The 21,776-nt window shown below is 46.5% G+C and overlaps 1 protein-coding gene across 2 annotated transcripts in view; it reads right to left on the bottom strand.

Moving 5' to 3' along the window:
• Window positions 1-21,776, bottom strand: part of GGA1 (golgi associated, gamma adaptin ear containing, ARF binding protein 1) — a 136,125-nt gene that overhangs the window by 87,872 nt on the left and 26,477 nt on the right. For both annotated transcript variants that reach the window (XM_078684067.1, XM_078684073.1), the window contains exons 9-13: window positions 19,226-19,307; window positions 16,711-16,818; window positions 16,104-16,259; window positions 15,695-15,759; window positions 4,022-4,209 (exon numbers count right to left, since the gene is read on the bottom strand). In XM_078684067.1, the coding sequence (XP_078540193.1) occupies window positions 4,022-4,209; window positions 15,695-15,759; window positions 16,104-16,259; window positions 16,711-16,818; window positions 19,226-19,307 (599 nt within the window). The remainder of the gene's footprint in view (window positions 1-4,021; window positions 4,210-15,694; window positions 15,760-16,103; window positions 16,260-16,710; window positions 16,819-19,225; window positions 19,308-21,776) is intronic.

The following is a 21,776-nucleotide window of genomic DNA, read 5'->3' as shown; positions in this document are numbered from 1 at the left end:
CACAATCACACACTGTTCACCCTGCACAATCACACACTGTTCACCCTGCACACACACACTGTTCACCCTACACACACACACTGCGCACCCTACACGCTCTCACACTGCTCACCCTGCACACTCACACACTGCTCACCCTGCGCACTCACACACTGCTCACCCTGCACACTCACACACTGCTCACCCTGCACACCCACACACTGCTCACCCTACACACTCACACACTGCTCACCCTATGTAATGCGAAAAGACCTAGCTCTGCCCTTTGGCCTGTGTTGTAATCGTACAGTAGGTTGTGAGAAGTTGCGCTTGATTGGTTGAGGCGTCCCCTCCTTTCTGCTCCCCTCACAGAGGGCTGGCTGCCTCAATGAAGCTCCCAAGACACGTGTTCAGCTGTTCTTTGTTTTAGCTCCTGTGTATCAGTGCACTGTGTAAGCGCACAAGCATACCCTGCTCTCTCTGGAACAGTCACTCGGCACTCTGCACTCTGCACTCCTCAACACTCTGCACTCCTCAACACTCTGCACTCCTCTGCACTCTGCACTCCTCTGCACTCTGCACTCCTCTGCACTCTGCACTCCTCTGCACTCTGCACTCCGCACTCAACACTGCCCCTGTCCTTAATCTCCAGAACCCACATGTATGCAGAGTCTGGTACAGAGCCAAACATTTTCTGGTACAGAACGGATGCAGAAATTGTCTTTTACAATGTTTAAAGACGGAAAGTGGATCACCAGGACGAAACAGACTGTACCCTAGCCGGAGGGAAGGAAGCCCCTTGTCCAGACTCACACAACGATACCCCACAGAACTGCAAAGGTGAAAGTAGACGTCTTCAGACACTCCAACGATAAAGAGCTCACACACCACTTCTAACAGCTCCGTCACTTAGACAGCACTGCAGAACACACAACCCCGGCCACAGCACGCACCGCGCGCGGCGCTACTTAAGACCATTGGTCGACCGATGCACTTATGACATTTCACTGAGCTACGACCGATGCACTTATGACATTTCACTGAGCTGCAAACACACGTGTGCTGCAGGGCCTATTCCCAGTTCCTGATAGGGTGGACACGCGAATAAATAACTTTCATATTTAACTGGGTAATAACGTGAAGCAGAAGATCCCGTCCTCTCACACGGAGATCAGGCGCATTTATTTCCAGCTTCAATGTGAACGTAAACAAACGCTGATCTCGCGCGAGGCCTGTGCTCCTCAGTGGCATCTCGGGGTGCACAGAGGTGTCTGGGAAGCTTTGAAGGCGCTTCCTCCGCACAGGACGTGTTTGTACATAAATGTCTTACGCTCCCTGGAGCCGGGTCCTCTCCTCGGAGTTGCAGGGAAGCGGACGGTGAATCATAAATACCCACGTTGAGGGAAGATTCCGCGCCCCGCACCGTAACCCAAAATAAACTAGACAGACTCCATACATTAAACAAGTCAAACCGAAACCTAAGAGCCGCGCGCGTGAGCTTCTACCGTAGACAGCTCACGTCGCGCGGCTCTTAGGTTTCGGTTTCCAAGGCGCATGGCAATCCCAAGGCGCGTGTCGGAATCCGACTCTGCCATGCGTCTTAATGGTGCGCGCGGCCACCTCTTGTCTCCACTCGTTAGGTCTCGGCTAGAAGCTGACACGATCGCTATGGTTCTCTGCGAGAACGCGCTTCGCGCGCTTCTAGCCGAGACCTAAAGAGCAGGTTGGAGTGGTGGAGCCTGTTGTGGTTAGGCTTCTTTAAGAATAAATCCTGTTTTTCCCCAAATAGATTATGCAGGTAATTTGAGAGAGCAAGCGTATCAAACAATTCTTGAACAGCACTGCTGAAGCAGATCTAGGGTCCAAACAGAAAATCTATTGTTTGTGGGGGGAGAACACTAGGTGTGGCACTTGACTCAGAATAACATTACACAATTTTTATATGTGGTTTTCAAGGAATAATGCAAAGTGAGCATTAAAGATCGGAAATTATGTGACAATTCAGGAGCATTTGATGGATAACCTTAGAGACGTGGAGTACACATTGTTCACAATACAGTTCAAGCATAGAAAGTGAGAAAAAAGGTGTCAGTTTGAAAAAAAAGTGAAAACAACTGTTGGATTGTTGGCACCAGAAGACACCAACATTGTAGTTCAACTCATACAAAGCATGCCATTTCAACAGACACACCACAAATCACAGAATAATGCCCATCTAACCCACAAGTCACCTTCTCTTGAACAGAAACGTCCTCCAGTATGCATGGCCACCTTCAAGCTAGGATTCATCTCAGTAGCTTAGCAGCATGCGACTGATATACATGGCCTCATTATCAATATAGAAATGATCCACAAATCAAAGTGACCAAAAACGTTGGGGGTTTACAGAGAGGATTGCGTACAGCCTGGTGTACACTGTAAGTTAGAAAGACTAGCAGTTAAATGCACAATCAACACAAATAGCTGCATAATCATTGCAACAATACACCAAATGCCAATTACAATTCAAAATCCCTGAATGAAATCCTATCCCTGCTCAACAATTGGAATCCCCCGCATCTAAAATTCTGCTGATCAGTGACTTCAACATATTGATTGACAGACACAATATCAGACCTGATTGCAAGCAAAAATGCACTTCAATGCATTCAGGCTGGTAATGACCCAACCCATAGAACGGATGTCAAACTTGATCATCTTTACACACAAGATTGAACTTCCATGCTTTAAATCCAACGTGAAATCAGTCAGAACATTCATGTCCTCCATGAAGTTATGGTGGCACTCGCATCTACAAATCATAACTGAATTGACATCAAGAACCAAAAAACATCACAAAGACTTCAATGAGTTAAATGTCGACATTCTGTAGATCTGTATATTGAGAATAGTTACCAAACATCACTCTCTTTCGTAACAAGAGAGCACCAAAGAAGCAGAGAAAACGCAGACAAAGCCCCAAAATGACCAACAATTTGCAATGTAACGATCTAGTTATACAAAATAAACAACTAAACCTTGAGCTTTTATGGCGTGAAGGAGTTTGTCAGAATATCATTATGAAAACCCAAAAACGAATTTTAACACCAACATTCATAGGTTAATAAACCACAATATTGACATTCTGAGCATCAATGAAAAAATCTGACCAGTATTGAAGCCCCAAAAATATCCCTTATGACATAGCAATACTGTGAAAACCTATTACAATGTTTGAATCAAATTTATAAAGATCTGTGATGCAATTGTATATTACCCTCTATCATCTCCACACCTTTAGTTCTACTTAAAGCACTGAAGAAATCCTTGTCTTCAACCCAGTACACGGGGAGGAAATATCCATTTAGCCTCACAAATCAAAGAAACTAAGCTGCCAGTGGAACCACGCCTTCTTCTCCCTGGCCAATGACACGACCACCTTCATTACTCCACCCTGCAAACGGGCACACATATTTGCTAACGGAAACATGCAATTATCACCCCTCTTCTAAAGAAAAGCACAGCCCTAAAAGACATAGCTAACTACTGCCCAATTTCTAATCTTTCACATGCTAGCCTAATTCTGGAGAACTTGTGTTTTCCAAACAGAGTTTTATTCTGTACCTTTGCTGTTCCTGAGCGCTAGGTGGAAGTATTACCCAATTTAATGGTATTCAATGTAAGGATATCTAAAGGATGTCCTTACCAGGATTGGACCTCCTTCCCTAGAGAACACTGTATATGTCAGTGGCGAAGCTATAACTCAATGAGTTAACTTGCTGCACAATGCGTCACCATGACTTGCCACTAGGTGTCACAGGGGCACAAGATATTTACCTTTAGCAGGATCTCAGACAAGACTGACCCATCCATGGGATGTCACTGGCACACTTTTATCTATCTGTTCCCTTTGTAAGCTTCATCCCTGTGATATGTAGTAACTAAACAATGGCAATATCTCATTGACAGCAAGGGTGCAGACCCGTAACTGGCATATACATTGGACCCATTCCCAAAGTACTTTCCATTTCTAACTCAGTATTGAAGCTGTGCACTCTCTTACCACCGCACTTGCTGGGAATCTGGGGGCAAGGATTGTTGGAGAAGAGTCTTCCCTAGAAGGTCTAGATCTTCCAGCGCCGCTGTCCTGCTGGGTGCTGCAGGTGCTGTGGGGGGCTCTGTGAGGGTTGTAGGAAGCCGGGATGGAAGTATTGGTGCAGCTGTTGTCTGCAGCTCACTGCTCTCCGATGACTAGTAAAGAGGAAATGAGACAAATACATTAAATGAAATATAGTTGACACAGGGAGAAAATAAGAAGGGTGACATAAAAGTAAGGATAATCTTCCCCCCAAAACGTTTTAAAACCTCATTCCATTTTCATACTTTAAGTAAAAATCTGTTTCCCTGAGCGGTTAACCCCTTGCATGCTCGTGACAGCCGGGAGCCGTCACGCGTCACGGAGGGCGTGTGCGCAGGACAGCTCCCGGCTGTCCAAATCCTGCCCACTTAGTAAAACCCCCGGGCGAAAATTTGCGCCGCATGCAAGGGGTTATGGGTGCCATTTTTAGGTCTCGACTAGCGACGCAGCGCATGCGGTGCGCGCTCCTGGCGAGATCTATTGTCGTAGCTTTAGCTTGCGAAGCGAGGGTGGAAGTTCCAGCTACGCTTCTTATTGGCACGCCTTCCAAATCCGTGCTTTGGTTCCTTCCCTGTCTTCGTTCGGCGTGCCTGTTGGGATCGGGCATGTGCACGCGCCCGGACTGAAGATGTGCACGCGTATGCTATGCGAGCACGTCGCGCTGCTTTGTTGCATTTGATATCTCTTGCGAAGGGGGACAGAAGAAGTGCACGCGTACGGCATGTCTTTTGCTTGAAGCGTTTGAGCAGAACGCGCGCATGGCGCGCTTTCACTTTTGGCAAGTCACCTGGCATTGGTAGGGTTGATGCACGTACCGCAAACGTGTAAAGTGATCAAGCTGTCAAATTCGACCACGGTTTCTTAACTGGTAATCAGCCTCACCAGATCTCTCTCTTTCACTTTCTCCCCTAATCTCCACTCTGTTTCTCGTTCTACTCCACCCCTTCTCTGAGTCATGCAACGTATATAAGAATTGTTAAAACCTGAAAGTGTCACTTGTTGTCCATGGGAGGAAGTGTCCACTTCATGGTGTATGCACGTTTCGTTTGGTGCTCGCTGGGTCCACAAACCAACTCCGGCAACATGACTATCCACATCGTTGTATCGAAGAGGGTGAATATTCAGTCCATTTTCTACAGGGGATTCATATTGGCATAACAGTTTGATTTTCACCGAGTTGTGGTGATGATTTCAGGTGGTGTGTTTTCTGAAAACGATAATACTTAGTGGGTGTAAATGTAGTCAATTTACAGATTTGTTTGTCCACGAAGTAAAGGTGAGTGTGCAAATAGGCTTTCTTAAAAACACAATATATTACTGCTCTTTCGTCATAAGACTAAACATCGCTTTCCACAGCATTCTTACTACCTCCACCGAGCATTCAGATACCTTCCCAATCGACAGAGTCAGAGACCTCTGCAGCGCGTTCATTAAAGGCTGAGAAAGGCTAACGACATCCAGTTACGTAACCAGAGATTCTCAGACTGGTGGTTCGGAGTTATACGCTATATTGCTGCGCCGTATTTTTACCCAATAGCACCAGAGATCTCAGGTATTCCAACTCTACCCATGCGTTTCCCAGAAAGTACAGTTTGTCTTTGCATTCTGGAACTTGTAGACAGGTGGGACTACAAGTCCCAGAAAGCAATAAAAAAACGCAGGTTGGATTGGATGGGCACTGACCCAGGAAATACTCAGCATGCCAAGGTCTGTAGTTCCCGGCATGCCAAATGTTGTTGATTGAAACAGAAGTTCCCCCCTCTTGACATAAGGAAGGGTGATGGCTGTGAGCCCTCCAGGATTATCAGATAGATTTGTGCCACAAGGATACAGTCTTGTGTTTCCCGTTAGCATTCAGAGGTATGAAGTGTGCTGGTTGAACCGAATCAAGGCTGATCTGCTAAATGAGAGCTCATATGTGGAAATGTGCTACCACAGAGCCATTTTTTAATTTGGATTCCCTGGTCCCTCTCACTCAAAGCATTGCAGCAATGGATCACAGTGTTGGGTTTTCGGCATCTTCTGGACTCTCGTCACAAGTCCACCATTTGCCAGACAGCACACTGGCACTTCTACATTCTAGGGCTTACACTCTGAGGTGCTACATTCCCATGTTCACTAAAATGTGGATGCAGCCACAGGGCGGTAAAGAAGCCATGTCATTTCCAAACTGCATCCAGATGTGCACACAAATGTGCACACATTTAAACCCTGCTACATTTTGTGATAGCTTAAGCTGCTTGTAATACTTCATACTTGCTAACCGTAGCAATTCAGGAAGTAGGCTGCAGCTGTTTTTTCAGCAGAACTATGGCCTGCGGGTGTTTCAGTCATCCTTCTAACTGCCTTACAAAAGCTGTATAGTGAAGTCATTGAAAGGTCAAAGCCAGCTCCCTGCACAAAAGGGGAATTATTGACACTGATCTGAAATTCGCATGGAATTTGAAATACATACCTGGAGTTACTAACTGACTGCACTACACAGCATTAGTGTGATTGCTGATGTGTTAGTGAGGTTAAGGCTGGCCTCAGTGCTCAAACTTCACTTATTAAATCATGACATTTAATTTTGATGAACCCGGTAAGTCACAAGTTACTCTTGTTTTCTCTGCTCTGGGTCCAGTGTCATGTGATGTAATTTCCTGTGATGTCCTCATCGGGTCTAAAGGTCAAGTGAGGTCATTTTTATCCTAATAGACATTTTGAAATTGTAGAAATCTGCCCTGTCACAGAAGGTGGGCAAGTGTTATTAATTTCAATTCAATGATAACTTTATTTCGGTCGATGACCATAAAAGAGCACATAAAATACAGACCAGCACAAATTGTTAAAACAATAAATACATTAAACATTTAAGAAGAGAATTAAACTGCGAGTTATCAATGAAGAAGAACGATAACATTTCATAATTGCTAACATTTAGGTTAAAAATGTTTGCCTCCTACGCCACATACTGAGTAGGTATCGAGATACAGCAAACACAATGGGGGGATGGGTGTCATAAGTCAATATTCTTAATGCCTGGATAAAATGTAGAAATTTGAGGTTCTTACAGATTAGAATCAGCCAACAATTTCTAATTGCAGAATAAGCAGGACAAAAAATTTCAATAAAGTAGAGACCTCCGGGGCCCTGTACGGGAAGGCTGGAGTGCACCGTGTGAGCAGTCCCTTCTCGTGGGAATTGAGATGCGGGTTTCACGATGACTGGAGAAGTGTGGCTCAATGGTTAGAGTGGCAGACCCTGATGCAGAGGTCTAGCCCGGGACCAGGGTTCAATTCCCCGCCTCGCGCGGGTCTTGGGCTCAAAAAATTCCACGGGCCTGATAATTCTCGCCTCGGTGCCTATTCCAATCATGGAGTCCCACTCTGCAACTCTGGGCAATAGCTTGCTTAATCTCCACAACGGCCCCCACAACGCTAAGGATGCCTGGCCTCCACCTTGGGGGTGCCCAGGAGTGGACACCTCACAGGGAAAGCCAGGATGGGTTCCACAGCGGTATTCGTACAAGCGCCTTGAGACCCTTGCGGTTGAGTAGTGCGCTATACAAGTATCAATTTACATTTACTCACTTTCCTGCCACTTCAAACTATGGCATGAAAGTGAGTCATCGGTTTTCAGGTGAGTCCTCGACTGGTAAAGTTAAGGTTCCGGGCATAGACTCAGGGGTCCCCCAAGGTCAGGTAGGTACAGTTGGTAGACCCTCAGCGGCACAGGGGCAGCCGGGTGCAGAGGTAGTTAGGCCCAATGTTATCCAATGAGAGGCAGGGGGCCTTCGGTTGGTGGCTGCTGGCTAGCAGGCCACGCGGCTGTGGGAGCTGGGCTCCTGGTCACTTGTTTAGGGCAAATGGGGAAGTAGGATAGGACAAAGGTTGCACTCCCAGGGGCACCGGGGCGGCGGGGTGCAGAGTGCTTTTAAGCCGTTGGGCGCTCAATGTTATTCAATGGGGATCTTCAAAAGGGAACAAAGGCTGCAGGCTCGGGGACGGTGGGTCTTCTGGAGCGACCAACACTTCGAGGGGTAAGTTGGGATCTTGGAAGATAGGTAGGCACCCAGGGGTTGGGGACAGGGGGCTGTGGGGCGCCGGGTGCCGGGGTGTCTTTTGAGTTCGGGAAATCTTACCCCCTGCTGGTCGTGGTCGGAGGGGTCCTTTGTCCTGAGGCTGCAGGCATCGTCGGGGTCGTCGAGGAGGGTCCTTGGGCACTGGATTCCAGGTCAGAATCGCCAGGGCGACGTCCTCAGGGTCTTGATTCACTCCAGCACAGGCCAGGCTTGGCGGGTGCAGAGTGTGTAGGGTTCGCGGTTCCGGGCTGATGCCAGGGCTTGTTACTTGCTTTGAGGAGAACCACTGCTGGTGGGAGACCCAGGTAGTCAGAGTCACAAGGCAGTCAGGTCATCTGGGGTTTTTGAGGTTGCTGACCACTGGATATGCCGGGGTTTAACAGGAGCAGGTTTGAGGGTCGACAGGTCGGTAGGGCTGGGGCCAAATCAGTTGGGGTCTTCCTCTTTTTAGCAGCTGCACAGCAGGTCTTCGTGTTCCTTGATCTTCTTTCTTGTTTCGTAATCTGGATCTGTGGAAAAAGGTTCAGGATGCCCCTAAATACTACATTTAGGGGCGTTACAGGTAGGGCAAGGGCAGGGACCAATGGGTCCCTATCCTGGGGTTGGTACACCCCCTAGCCTGCTCCTCTCCTGTGGGAGGGGGGCAGGAGCCTAGCTGTGATTGGGCAGGGCTCCCCATCTTCAAGACGGGGTCGTGCATCACCTCGCCTCTCCCACCTGAGGGGTGGAGTTGGCACAGGCTGGCACACCCCCCTTTCTGGCGTAGGTTTTCTCGTTAGTCTTCCAGCCAGAGTGGGGGTCAGAACTGGTGGGGGGCCAGTTGCTGAGTACAGCATGTGGTCTGGAGAAGCTCTCAAAGGCGGAATGCCTTTGAAGCTTCCCCTGCCCATCCTGGGGGAGGAAGCCTGGCACCTCGTCCCAGGATGTGCATTGTTGAAGGCCCAGGAGAGCGGGGAGCTCTCCACCCAGGGGTCCAGCAACATGTCTGCTGTGTGGCAGCCTAGGCAGCCTCTCAGACAAGACGTGGATTGTAGGTTAGGTTTCAGGGGGCATCTCTAAAATGCCCTCTGTAGTGCATTTTACAATAAATTCCACACTGGCATCAGTGTGGGTTTAATGCGCTGAGAAGTTTGATATCAAACTTGTCAGTGTTCAGTGTAGCCATTATGGTGCTGTGGAGTTCGTAATGACAACCTCCCAGCACCATATACACTTAATGGCATCACTGCACTTACAGTGCCCAGGAATGGCCTTGGGTACTGTAGGGGCACAGGGCTCAGGCACCTGTGCCCACACCACTGGTACAGGGCACCCAGCTAGAGGGGTGGCTGATGTATGCCAGGGCAGTGAGTTTGTGGGCAGGACACACAGGGATGTGTGCCATGTCGACTCTTAGCTTAGTTCTGCACGTAGACACTCAGCCTGCACAGGCAGTGCGTGGGTGTCAATGTACAGGGCCCCAAGGGTGGCACAATAAGTGCTGCAGCCCTTAGGGGTCTTCTCTGGTCACAATGCCCTGGGTAACTGGGGTACCATTTACTAGGGGCTGGCATGTGGCCAGAGATGCCAATTGGGTTTAGGCTTTAGTATAGTTTTTAGGGCAGGAACACAGGCCCTGGGTACCTGATTGGACCTAGGGCACACCAAGGAAAAGTGCATCAGGTATCAGGCAAAAAGTGGTGGTGGGGGGGGGGGGGTACTGCAACAGAAATTCACTTTCTCACAACAGGATTATGTTTTTTTGTTGAAATTGCCCCTGGTATGGTAGATTGTTTCATAATAGACCACGAAATATCTCATATCATTTAATAGCGCTCTTGTTCTATATCTAGGAAACATGAAAGTCTGAATCGGCCGTACTCGGTTTTCAGTCTTACATACCTGCCCTAGGTAAAAAATAAACATTATCATATACAATACCAATCGCTCTAACTCTAATAATTGTGAGACCTATTGCATTGCAAATGCTTGTTAATACATCCAGTGCCAAGCACGCTGCAACAAGGCTGGCACTACGACTTTTCCAAAATGCTCAGCAAAGCTTTGACACAACAGGCATGGCGACCCGAACTGTTTCTTTCAGAAGGTGTTCACCAAAATGGGCAGAGCAAGCTTGTGGGTTCATCAAGTATTCGTTTCCCATGAATGCTAAGCAAGGTACTATGGCTTTCTGAACTGAAGCTTTCTTAGAATGCTCATGAGTCTTCAAAACGCACAGTTTTACTGTCCCTATGACCTGTGAATTGCTGATGTTTCTATCACTAAATTTAAACGGCATTCAATTTACCAGGGTTCCCAGGATGAAGGGTGTGTTGCCCTCTTCTGGATATCAGCTCAAATAAAGCAGGACATAGGGGGGAATGCATGAAAAATGTACTATTGTACACAGTTTACTTGTTGGATACCCTCCTGTGTCTCACATTAAAGAGGGGGACAAGTGACCAACAGTCACATCAAGAGCTTTTAAGGAAAGGCTACACTGTATTTATAGTTATAATCAATCAATTATTTATTTTATTTACTTGAGTTTTATATAGCGCTGGCTAGACCCGGAGGTATCAGAGCGCTTCACATGAGGAGAGTTACATAGGTTACAAGTTACACATTGTTACAGAAGGTACATCAATAACAAGTTACATCCGTTGGTTCAAGGCGTGTAGGGGGTAAGGGGGTAATGTAAAAGGGGGAGGGAGATTAAGCAGAGAATTGACAGAGGAAAAACAAAGCAGACAGTGGGAGAGAGATTCAGGGGAGAGAGGAAAGGAATGGAGGAGGTAAGCTAAGAATGAAGGAGGGAAGAGGTGGGGAGTAGGAACAAAGTGAGGAGACGAGGAAGTAACTGTGTCTGATGTCTAGCTGGGTGGGAGACGGCTCCCCGCGGTAAAGGGATAATTCCCAGTCTTCCATTTTGTGTGATTCCCATGTCGCGATGGACTCGCTCAGAGGGGTCGTTGAGACTCCAGGGCATAGATACTGGATCCCTCCCCAACAACGGAAGAGGAGTACTTTGGTCATGTGCACACTTAGAAGAATGAAGGGAGGAGGGGGAGGGGGTAGAAAACTCAGCGTGAACACAGTGTCCGACTTCCGGCAGGGTAGGAGACGGTTCCCAGTGGTAAGGGGATTAATCCCAGTCTTCCACTATGTGAGACTCCCTTGTCACTGTGGACTCTCTCAGAAGTGTCTCAGACTCCAGGGCAAAAATGCTGGATCCATCCCAACAAGGGGAGGAGGAGTGCTTTGGACAAGGGCATACTAGAGGGGGGGCATTGTAGGGAGTCAGGTTGGTAGGGTTAAATAGGTTACAAGTTACACATTGTTACGGAAGGTACGTCAATTACGCGTTACATCCATTGGTTCAAGGCGTGTAGAAGGCTAAGGGGATAATGTAAAAGGGCGACAGGGAGGGAGGTGGAGTGGACCATAGGCACAAGGATAAACAAAGCAGGCAGGGGGAAAGAGAGTCAGGGGAGAGAGAGGAAAGGAATAGGGGAGGCAAGCAAAGAATGAAGGAGGGAAGAGGTGGGGGAGGGGGTAGGAGACAAAGCAAGGAGACGAGGAAATCCAGGCTAGACCAGGATGTTATTACAGTGCTTTACATGAGAAAATAAACCGTGTTACAGCGTATTATCAATTTCAGTTACATTACAGTAGATCCGTTGCTAGTGCATTCAATAAACATAGAAAAACAAGATGAGGAAGAAAACAATGTCTGATGTCCAGCTGGCCCCTCTGTTGACCTTTGGGGACCACACAGGGCGTAGACCTGAAATCGCCTGACCAGTACCAAATTTGAAGATGGGTTACGTGGCCCAACTCCTGACACAGCGCTAGAGTGGCTGATTATCAATCATGGGACAGGCCCTACTGACACCGACGACTGGAATGGAGTTTCTTTGTTGTAGCGTCTCGTGCATCAGGAGCAGCCATCTCTCTGAGGCAGGCGGCGCCACCCCGGGGATAAATATATGGGGTATGCAAGAGGCTCAAAATGGGCCCCAGGGACTTTCTTGGTCAACGGCTCACTACACGCGAAGGGCGGGCGGGGGGAAAGGATTCACCCCAGTGCACCACGCAATGTCCTCAGGAAAGGGTCTAGGGCCTCAGCACCACCTCTCTCACAGGCTTTCACCGCACACACGGGGGAATCGCAGACCACCTTCACACGCCGCCAGAGCCCTTTTACCTTTAACACGCTGAGTCAAAGCGTGGGGGAGCCGGGCGCCAGGAGCAAGTACAGCAGGCCACGAGGGCAGTCACTGCGTAAGATCAATTCTTGCAACCTTCATGTCCTATCTATTGCAGGTTCATCAGGATTACAAGCTATGGTATCAGATGTTTAGTACCTTTATAGCTTGCTAGGACTGAATCTTCGGAGAAACACTTTCTAGTGAACACTCTAACTGAAGAGTCTTTACCTTGTGAATCCGCCCAGGTGCCAGACTGTGTCCGAAAACTCTTGCAATAGCAATGTGTGCTAGGCCAGAAAGTTGGGGGTTTAATCAGCATGGACAATCTGGAGGATCCTAGTTATGAAATGACTTAATGCCAGTAGGGTAGGCAATGTCATGTCAGGTCTCCTAGAAGTTCCAGATGCCAACTTAAGGACAAACTTTAGGAGTTTTGAAGAATTACCTGGAGACAAGGAGGAAAAGGATTATTGCCGCTCCCGTCTTCAACTCTTGGCACTGCCCCTGCCTTGAGTGCCACAAAAAGTCTGCAATGGTAGTTAGATGAGTTCTGACAGCTGAAGAAGGTGGAATGTGAGGCCCTTAAAGATCCCCCTGTATTTTTTTTTACTGCTAATGAAATTGACGGGCTGGTGTTAACAATCCCAAGGATCGAGCCATAGATTTGCTGTTTTTGAAAAGCTGCAGAGCAGCTTCAGATTTTTCTCCATAAGTCTGGCCCCATTAAAGTACACATCCATCAATGCTTAATAGATGTCTCCAAAAAATACAGAGGTGCACATCCAGATATGTTCTCTGATAATGACACTGGTGCCTATTGCAGGAGCAACTGAGAAAGTAGTGCACAGTCCAGAATATAGAATCTGTTAGTTGCATCTTGTCCATCTTGACAGTTTGTGCAAAGGTATTAGACGGGTCATCAGGCAGAGCAGGAAGAATCGCATGAATCATGTCCCATAGAGTGCGCCAGATGGCATTCAAATACCGCAGTGCTACACTGCCCGAAGAAAAAATCTTTGGACCCATAAAATCAATTATCATTATCTTAGATTCCTTATCTGGAGGGGAAGCTGTAAAGAAGTTTGGTTTTATTTGCAAGTGGGGATCTGTTCTCCAAAGCTCTCCAGAGTGTGATGCTGCTTCAAGAACGTAAGATCATCAGGCACTATCCTATGACGCCTTGCAATGGGCAAATATACCGCCAGCAGAGAAATGGTTTCAATCAAGCTGGCAAGTCAAAACATTGTTAAATGGCAATAGATGCTTCAAAGTGGAAAGTCCAGATTACAAATTATTTTGTCAGCAGGTTGCCCTTAGTCTTCTCATAAGGGTGTGGTAGATTTAACAGTTCTGCTGCCCTTTGAGCAACAACTGTAAAACATTTACTTTCTTGGGTTGTGGCCACAAAGGTGAATCTTTGGAAGAGTCTACGGAGGTATCTAGTCCACTAGCCTGCTATACGTGAAGACATAAGCCAGCAACAGAGCAAAGACGAGGTTTCTGCCTCATCATCATGTTGGACAGGTTGAAAACCTTGTAGGCCTTCAGAGTTAGATCCAATATTAGCCTCCATCAGCTACCTAGGCCGAGCTTTTGGGGAGGAGGGGATGAACTCTAGTCAAAGCATCCAGCTCAGCACTGATGTAGGAACAACTGACAAAGCCTGCTCAGTGCAGGAGGAGGATGTCGACTTGGTGCCAGAGTTGGAGTGGGCTAACTTTGTCTGAGGTCAGCCAGTGTCAGGGAAGGACTCACTGGTGGAAGTGCAACATGGGGCCTGCTGGGTCTGAGAGGCTAGAAGGTGCACAAAAGTGAGTCAAGATAAAATTAAAGATCTATAGCATGGCCTACTTGAAAGTCTAAACCTGCTGAGGAGTTTATGATGGACAGGCAAACTCATAACGCATCCACTCCAGATTTGTCCATCACGTCCCCAAAAAAAAGAAGCTAGCATCGTCTTTTTAGAATGACGACTGCAAGACCTCACCTGATAACAGGAGCATCTGGGGCTGCATTTCACAAAGTGCCCCGGGGGGCCTAAGAGATGTTTGCCCCAGCGTTGCGCCCCTCTGGGGCACCTTGGGTCCGCAGATGCTTGGGCAGCACCTTCTGTAATACTGAAAGCACAAGCGCACATACAGCGCCAGTGCATTCTTAAGAGAGCATTGCGTCACTTGCATGGGGGCCTGTCCCCATGCAAATGAGGGAACCCCTTTGCCTCTGCACCCACACCGTATTATAGACACGGGCACAAAGGTGTTGTCAGAAGGTGCAATGACAGTGTGCCACCTACAAAGGTGTTAGTTTTAGTGCATCCCAATAGCAGCCCTTTGGAGGGGGAAAATGGGGTCCTATGGACCACTCAGACATCTCCTTGCAGGTGGTGCAGTCACTCAATGCACCAGACAGCAAGGGATCTCTAATCCCCTTTAAAAGTGCAGGTGGGTTGTCGCCTGCACAGTGAAACACGGAGCGTCTGCTTCAAAGCAGCTCAGTTTTTCACCTCAATGCATTACCCCCGGGATATCACGAGTTTCCAGCTTCCCTGGGGGCAGCGCAATCAATGTAATGGGGCACACTTTTCCTGCTTGCGCCCCTATACATAACAGGGTGCCTGGAGGTTGAAGAGCCATGTTTACTTTTTCTCCATTTTTTTTTACTGGTCTCGCAACTTTACCTGAAGAAGGCGGCATGGACTGGAACCAGCTATGCCATCTGGATTGAGAAGGGCTCAGCTGCTTATGTTCAGCAAAAGGAGAGTTTGGATTCTCATTACCCAATGGCTTTGGGATGCAGCAGGGAGCATTTGTCACTGGACTTGTGCCATCTTTGATGCAAAAGCACCACAGATAGACTTCATGCCAATCTATGACCAACATTGATTTCCAGCATGTGACACTGTTTGAAGCCTATGTTCTTTGCGGTAGACATTTCGACACACTGCCAAAATAATTTGAACTGAAGGGACTTTAATAAGAAGCAAAATCGGTAGGACCTGAGCTACTGAGCCATGTTAAAGGGCATGAAAAAAAGAATAGACACCAGCGCGCAGGAGGAACACCTTTATGAAGCTCATTGTTGTCAGTGCATCAGGATCCAGTCTTGTGCATCGGGTGATTCAGAAATTGAGAACCTACAGTTAGAAGTATCCATCAAATAATGTTCCTTTATGACTTACCCTTAGTCGTCTTGGTAATTTGAGTTAATGGCAGTTCCCTTCTTGTTTTTTTTTTAGTATCACGCCCAAAGACCAGCACCTATAGGTAATTTGATTTCAACTCGTGCAAGTTTCAAGTCCTACCCTGCACCACCAACAGCCTGTCTCCAAGCCCAAGACCATCCTACCTGAAAGGTATTCCATCCTCCAGAATCTGTGATGTTCTGACTAGAGGTGGTGGGGTCGCTAATTCCTGTAAGGAGGGCAAACAGACGGACATTAGCGGGGCCGCAAGTGAAGGGAAACTGACCCAAGAAAGAGGGAAGGACAGGCTGAAAAAAAGATGCAAGAAGTATGGTATAACATAAGCAAAACGAATTTGGAAACAATGGACTAGTGGGGGAAAGGAGAGGGGGCATATAAAGAAAGGTAAGAAGAGTGAGAAATAAGAGAACTAGAAAGAGATAAGGAGACAACCTAAAGAAGTTCAAAGAGGAGAATAGAATGTGGGTAAGAGACTGAATTTTGAAACATGGAATGACGTAAACTGAGGCAGGGCATGATTGCCATCTTTTGGCTGCCAGGGACAGATCTTACCCAGAGACATGAGCTCATCATCCAGCAGCGATGCGGAGGCCCCATGCTCATGGTTGGATGTTCTGTGCTCTAAAGAAAGAGCTGGGAAGGAAGGGTATGTGGGAGCCCCAGTGGGCAGATCCAGGCCTGAGAGATCCAAGAGAGCAGAGGAGCTTCCTGGGAGAAAAAAAAGGAGAGTCACTGTTATCAGCAAGACTGGCAGAGACCAGGATTGTGAACCATTCTGACCTTACCCATGAAAGACACAAAATACATATTCCTTTCATCTATTTCATGAATCTTGTTCCCTCCTTGACCAGCTTGGCCCCATTGCTACCCTACAACAGATCCCCAACAGAGGAATCTAGGTTTGAGAAACCTCCAGGAAGCAGAGAACGTGCCTACAATTAACATCCTGTGAAGAAACCCTAAGCCTTTCCTTCTACTCCTGGCTTACTCAAACACTAATTCTCCAGAGCTCCCTCTTTCCAGATTCCTTCCAGAAAGATCTGCAACCAGTTTTCCCCCACTCTTAATCAACGCTTATCTCAGCATTCCCTCTGCACCAGCCTGCATTAAAATGTCGTCATCCTGACAGTGACTATCCCAAACTCAGCAGCACTCTCACCTGGGATGGCGCTATTAGATGTTTCACCATTAATTTCTTCCCCTCGCACCACTTGTCGGTACATGTTGATCACCTGTGTCAGACTATCGTTCGCTTGAAGGATTTCGGCTGAAATGTAAAATCAAATGATCATTTTAAGAGACCTGCGTGTCCAACAACAGAAGGTACTAGCAACAAGAACACGTCAGCCACGTGTCGCCACCTTCAAAAACTCAGGAAGCCCAGAAGGTAAATAGCCATCTATTGGGTTTGAAGAACAGAGCAAAGTTGGGATGAGGCTGAGGGAGAAGGGGGAGGGGGGAAAACATGAATTCATGGCAATTGAACAGGAAAATGCATTACAATGTCCATGAGGGTGAGAAGGGGCACCAGTACCTCTTCCCTACAATGCAGCAAAGCCACAGATTAGTTCACTGTTACACTGCCACAAAGGGAGTGAAAAACATCCATTGGTCCAATCATGTGTTGCACATTTTAGAAACGTGGGTGTTCCGAATTTAAAAAAAAAATGGATTGAGAAGATCTCCAACACCCACATCCCTACAGAAATCATCTCACGTTTGTTTTCATCTCTCTGTCTGCAGTGATAAGGTAAGGGTATCTCGTCTTCGCATTTTCTATGCAATTCAGTGAGATGGTGCACATGCATTGGGAACAGCGAGACTGCAGAGACCTTCGCAAGCCTCTAAGAAGGTGTGATAGAGAGCAAAGTTGTGACTTTGTACTATTCTACAAACTTGTGTGTGAAGTTTGAAGCATGTTAATGCTTGCATATTCAAGCACATGTACACACATTTAATCCCCCATTCCTTCTTTTTCTTTAGGAAAAATTAGAATAATAAAAGTCAAACCCAAAAAATCAATTGTCAATTGCATAGGACAGTGCTTACCAAACTATTTAGAACGACAAGCCAGATATTAAAATGACAAGCTTTTGCAACTCATGGCTTTAATGGACATGAGGCAGGTGATTTTTTAAATATAACTAAGCAATATGTGGTATCACACTGTCATTTACTGACAGCACATTTTCCATTAAAAAAGGTCACTAAATTTGCACAGACGCTCAGTTTTACTCATACAACTATATTGAACAAAAATAATGTGCTGGAATCAGGTTTAAGTGCATATTTATCGTTTGAACATCACCAGAAACACTTGTATTGATTTGTATTGACCCTATTAAAATCTTTGTTTTCATCTCACTTCAGAATTACAAAAAAGTGCTTAGTTTTTGCTTTCCTAACTGATGAATGGAGACAGTTTATTTACAGTTATTTACATTTTGCTGTGAGTTACAAAAAAATGAAATCTTACAGCCTTCCCTACAGTGGCGTTACGAAACTTTAGGGAGCCCCCCTGCAAAGTACATGGAGGGGGACACCCATGCTCCGGACCTCGCTAGGTCTGGAGCATGGGTGTCTCATGGGTGGCTATGGGCCCGCCACCACTTGACAGTGCCTGAGGGGGCCCCTTGGAGTTTGCCCCCTGCACAGAAGGGGCTGTGGGGGCTAATGTTATGTCTCTGCTTTCCTAGGAAACATTGTTACATAAGAAACTTTACTTTTTTAATTGAAAAGTTACAGGAATTTGTAAACACAGATCCCGGTATTCTTTGGAGCACAGAAAATGTGACGATATGCACAGAATTTAAAAACATTTTATTTACTGCTTGGACTTCCACAACTCACCAAAAAATTGGCTTGAGTTCCACTGACCCATAGTTTGGTTAACACTGGCATAGGATATTATTGATATCCTATGCAAAACAAAAACAAATATGCAGATTATTAAAAATGATAATCGGAAGCATAAATAGATTTATGCATTTTGTTTTAGCTGATAGAGAATTGTTCTGATAAGCCATGTTTTTTTCCACATTTTGGCATTTCACAACCACATAATACACACCCTAATATATACCTAGGGTGCAATAGCCTAACCATTATGTTGATTTCTGAGATGATACCTAGAGCAGAACTTCTTTGGGTACCTACGTCCACAGAATTGCGTAGATGTTCGAAAACCCAAATGTAAAAATTCTTTCACAGATAGGTCCTGACAACAATTGCTACTTCTACAGTCTGTAAACAATATTACTTCACACAAGAAGAGGGAATGGACAGGAAAACAAGTGGATCACCTTGAACGTCACAGAAAGCCATTACATAGAGCTGTGTTTGCATTAAGGGAAATCAGCATTTAATATTTTGCAGGTGTGTAACTCGAGTGAGACTGTGGGGCACTGGTCCGCCTCCAAGTCATTATTCCTATTGGTTTATGGTAGGCATTACAATTTTCAACCCATTCTCATTTTAAAATGCAATTTCCATTTGGCGAATTGCTGTGCTCCGTTTAATTTCTTTTTAAGCTCATTCGAGCAGCAGAGCCTTAATATCAAGTGTAACTGAGCAACATGTTCAGTCATTACCAGAGAGTCTGCCATGCAATGGAATGGCCCAACAGAGTTTGAAGAGACAAAAACACATGCCAAAGTCAGACAAACTGGGCTTACCTAAAGCATCATCGTTGTCCTCAGTGTCACTGGCCAATCGGAAGAGGGTGGGTCTCATTTTCTCGCATCTCTGGTACAGTTCCTGAGGATGAAGGATAAAAGGCATTTAGGTAGAAAGGCATCCTGAGATAGGATGGAGCATTTTGGGAGTCAAATGAAAATTATATGGTAGGACAGCAGGTATATGCAAGCATTAGCAAAATGTATGTATGTAAGTAAGTATACCCACAGCGTAGCTGTTTTTAGAAAAATTGTGATCACATCTACACTGAAAGCCAGGAATTGAGCAACAGGAAGTCTTCATTCCAGAGTTCTCTGCTATGCATGCAATCATGCGCCTCTGCCGGTAGGGTTCCAGAAACTGAATACACATGTTGTTAAACATCTGTTAGACACAATGAGGAGACCACCCAGTAGACTGGGGATACTGAGCCCCAAGCATGGTGGTTGAGGTCGTTTGCCATTGGTGTTGGGGCAGTGACATACTATGGCTCTGCAAACTGAGTTAAGCCCAGACCTTTCAGCACTTGACTTCCAGAGTAACGAGGGTGAGAAGTCACAGGCTTCCCGGGGAGGTAGAACTCGACAATCAACCAGCATGCAAAAGAATATATTGTCCAACCTAGTGTTAGTAGTTTGGGTAAACAAAAATACTTTAATAACACAGCGTTACTCGATACTAAATAGGACAATTAGGAAACTGCAATACAAGGTTACAATTTTGTTCAGGTGCAGGTCCTACACACTTATGTACTCCCGTCCGCTAAAGGGATTTCCAACATTGGTAATCCCTGGCATCAAATCAGGGACACAACGCAAGCTAGGCACAAGTGCTATCACTTACTCATCATCAAGGTTTTACCTTTCCCTTCGTGCGATGTTTTCATGCCCTGCAGTTCTGTGGTTACATGCTAACGGCAGTGGGAGTGCCGGGGGTGTTGATGACTGTGCAGCAGTCCTATTCTGACGGAGACTTTTAATCTGTCGGGCACAGCATGGTCTTCGCCGGAGATATGGATACTTCAGCGACCTCTGTTTTTCAGGCTCTGCTGCAGCTTACAGCCTTCAGCAGTTGAGGCCTCTCTAGGCTTTGGACTGGAGGGATGCAGTTCAGCAAGTATGGCATCTGGGAAGATCCACACTTTGCAGATGGTTTGGGCAGTTGAAACCTCCAATACGATTACACTACTCTAGGGTACAGGAGCATTCGGGGTCCAATAACTATGGCAGCAACACTAGTCTTTCTGCCCCGGTGGACTGCCAATTTCACTCAGTGGTTGCTTTGAAAGGATTGAGGATTATGATGAGAACCGTTTCAAGAGACCAGGACCACTCCCACGCATGGCTGTATGCTTTCTCTGGCTAGTCCCACACTGATAATCTTCTCCTGGACAGTCATTCCTCCTGCAAGGTCAGGCACACTCCTTACATCTTTCAGCAGGCAGGCAGTATCCTAGGCATACCCTCAGCTCCTCCAGCAAAAAGCAGAGACTTCAACCTGGCGACTTTTAGGAGGCCGTTAGTCGGGAAAACACCATTCCTCGTCACTCAGCAATCCTTCAGGTAGTCCCTTGCTTGGTCAAGAAGAACTTGGTACTGGACAAAGTGTGGTGGTTTGGGTCTCACTTTTATACTCTCCTAGAGAGGGGATGTGGATCCATTGTCTGAGGTTTTAAAACCAATTTGTGTCAGTTTTCTTTCAAGTGGCATTTTCAAGGCGTTCTCCAGACACAGACTTTGTGCTAAGAGATGGCCCTCCCAGCTGACACAAGTGAGGATGGCTCCAAGTAGGAGCAACGCAAACATGAGAACAAGGCAGTGTGACTTCTCTGCACTTGGCTGTCATTAGCCTTTCTGAATCGGAGACAGAAAAAAGAGAAGGCCCTGAACAACAGAAGCTACGGCCCCACCCATCACCTCCCTACCATCTATCAAATAGCATTGCTCAGGAAGAACTAATCAACAGTGCTTTGGTAACAAGGCCTTCATGTAATTTCTAAAGGGAGCCCTGTCTTAATCCTCTTCACGTCAGTGCCCTGGTCCTTTGCAATGCAGGTACACACACTTCCCTTTTGGGGGAAGTTGTCCTCATCCTCTATTTGCGCCATGCTAAAGCAGGCCCGGGTAAAATTGAAACCGCAGTCCCTATATAGAAGGTCCCAATTCCCTTTTTGTTCTGTCCATAGTATTGCATATGTTTTCCTGTTTTTAGATTCTCATCCTTTGCCTCTGAATACAAGGTGCCTCATTCTCAGATTTATAGATCCTAGGCACTGAGTATGTGGTAGTTTTAAAGAGTTCTTAGTTCCAGATCACGTGTACAACACCTTTATTCAAGGATTCCTCAATCTTATTTTAGTGTTGGAGGTCCTCGTTCTCAGATTCCTTGACCCTGTCGCTGTGCATGAACTCTCATTTCTCACATCCCTCTGCTAAAAGCATGGTTTATGAGTTCTACGTTCCCTAGATTCCTTAGCCCAAGTTCCTGCGTAGGAGGTGCGCATATGCCGATTCCTATACTCCCGGATTGAGTATAAGCTTCACATTTTTA

The sequence above is a fragment of the Lissotriton helveticus genome, chromosome 1_1 (assembly GCF_964261635.1).
Source record: "Lissotriton helveticus chromosome 1_1, aLisHel1.1, whole genome shotgun sequence".
NCBI lineage: Eukaryota > Metazoa > Chordata > Amphibia > Caudata > Salamandridae > Lissotriton > Lissotriton helveticus.
Note: the sequence above shows the minus strand (reverse complement) of the source record. Positions and strands in the feature narration are given on the sequence as shown.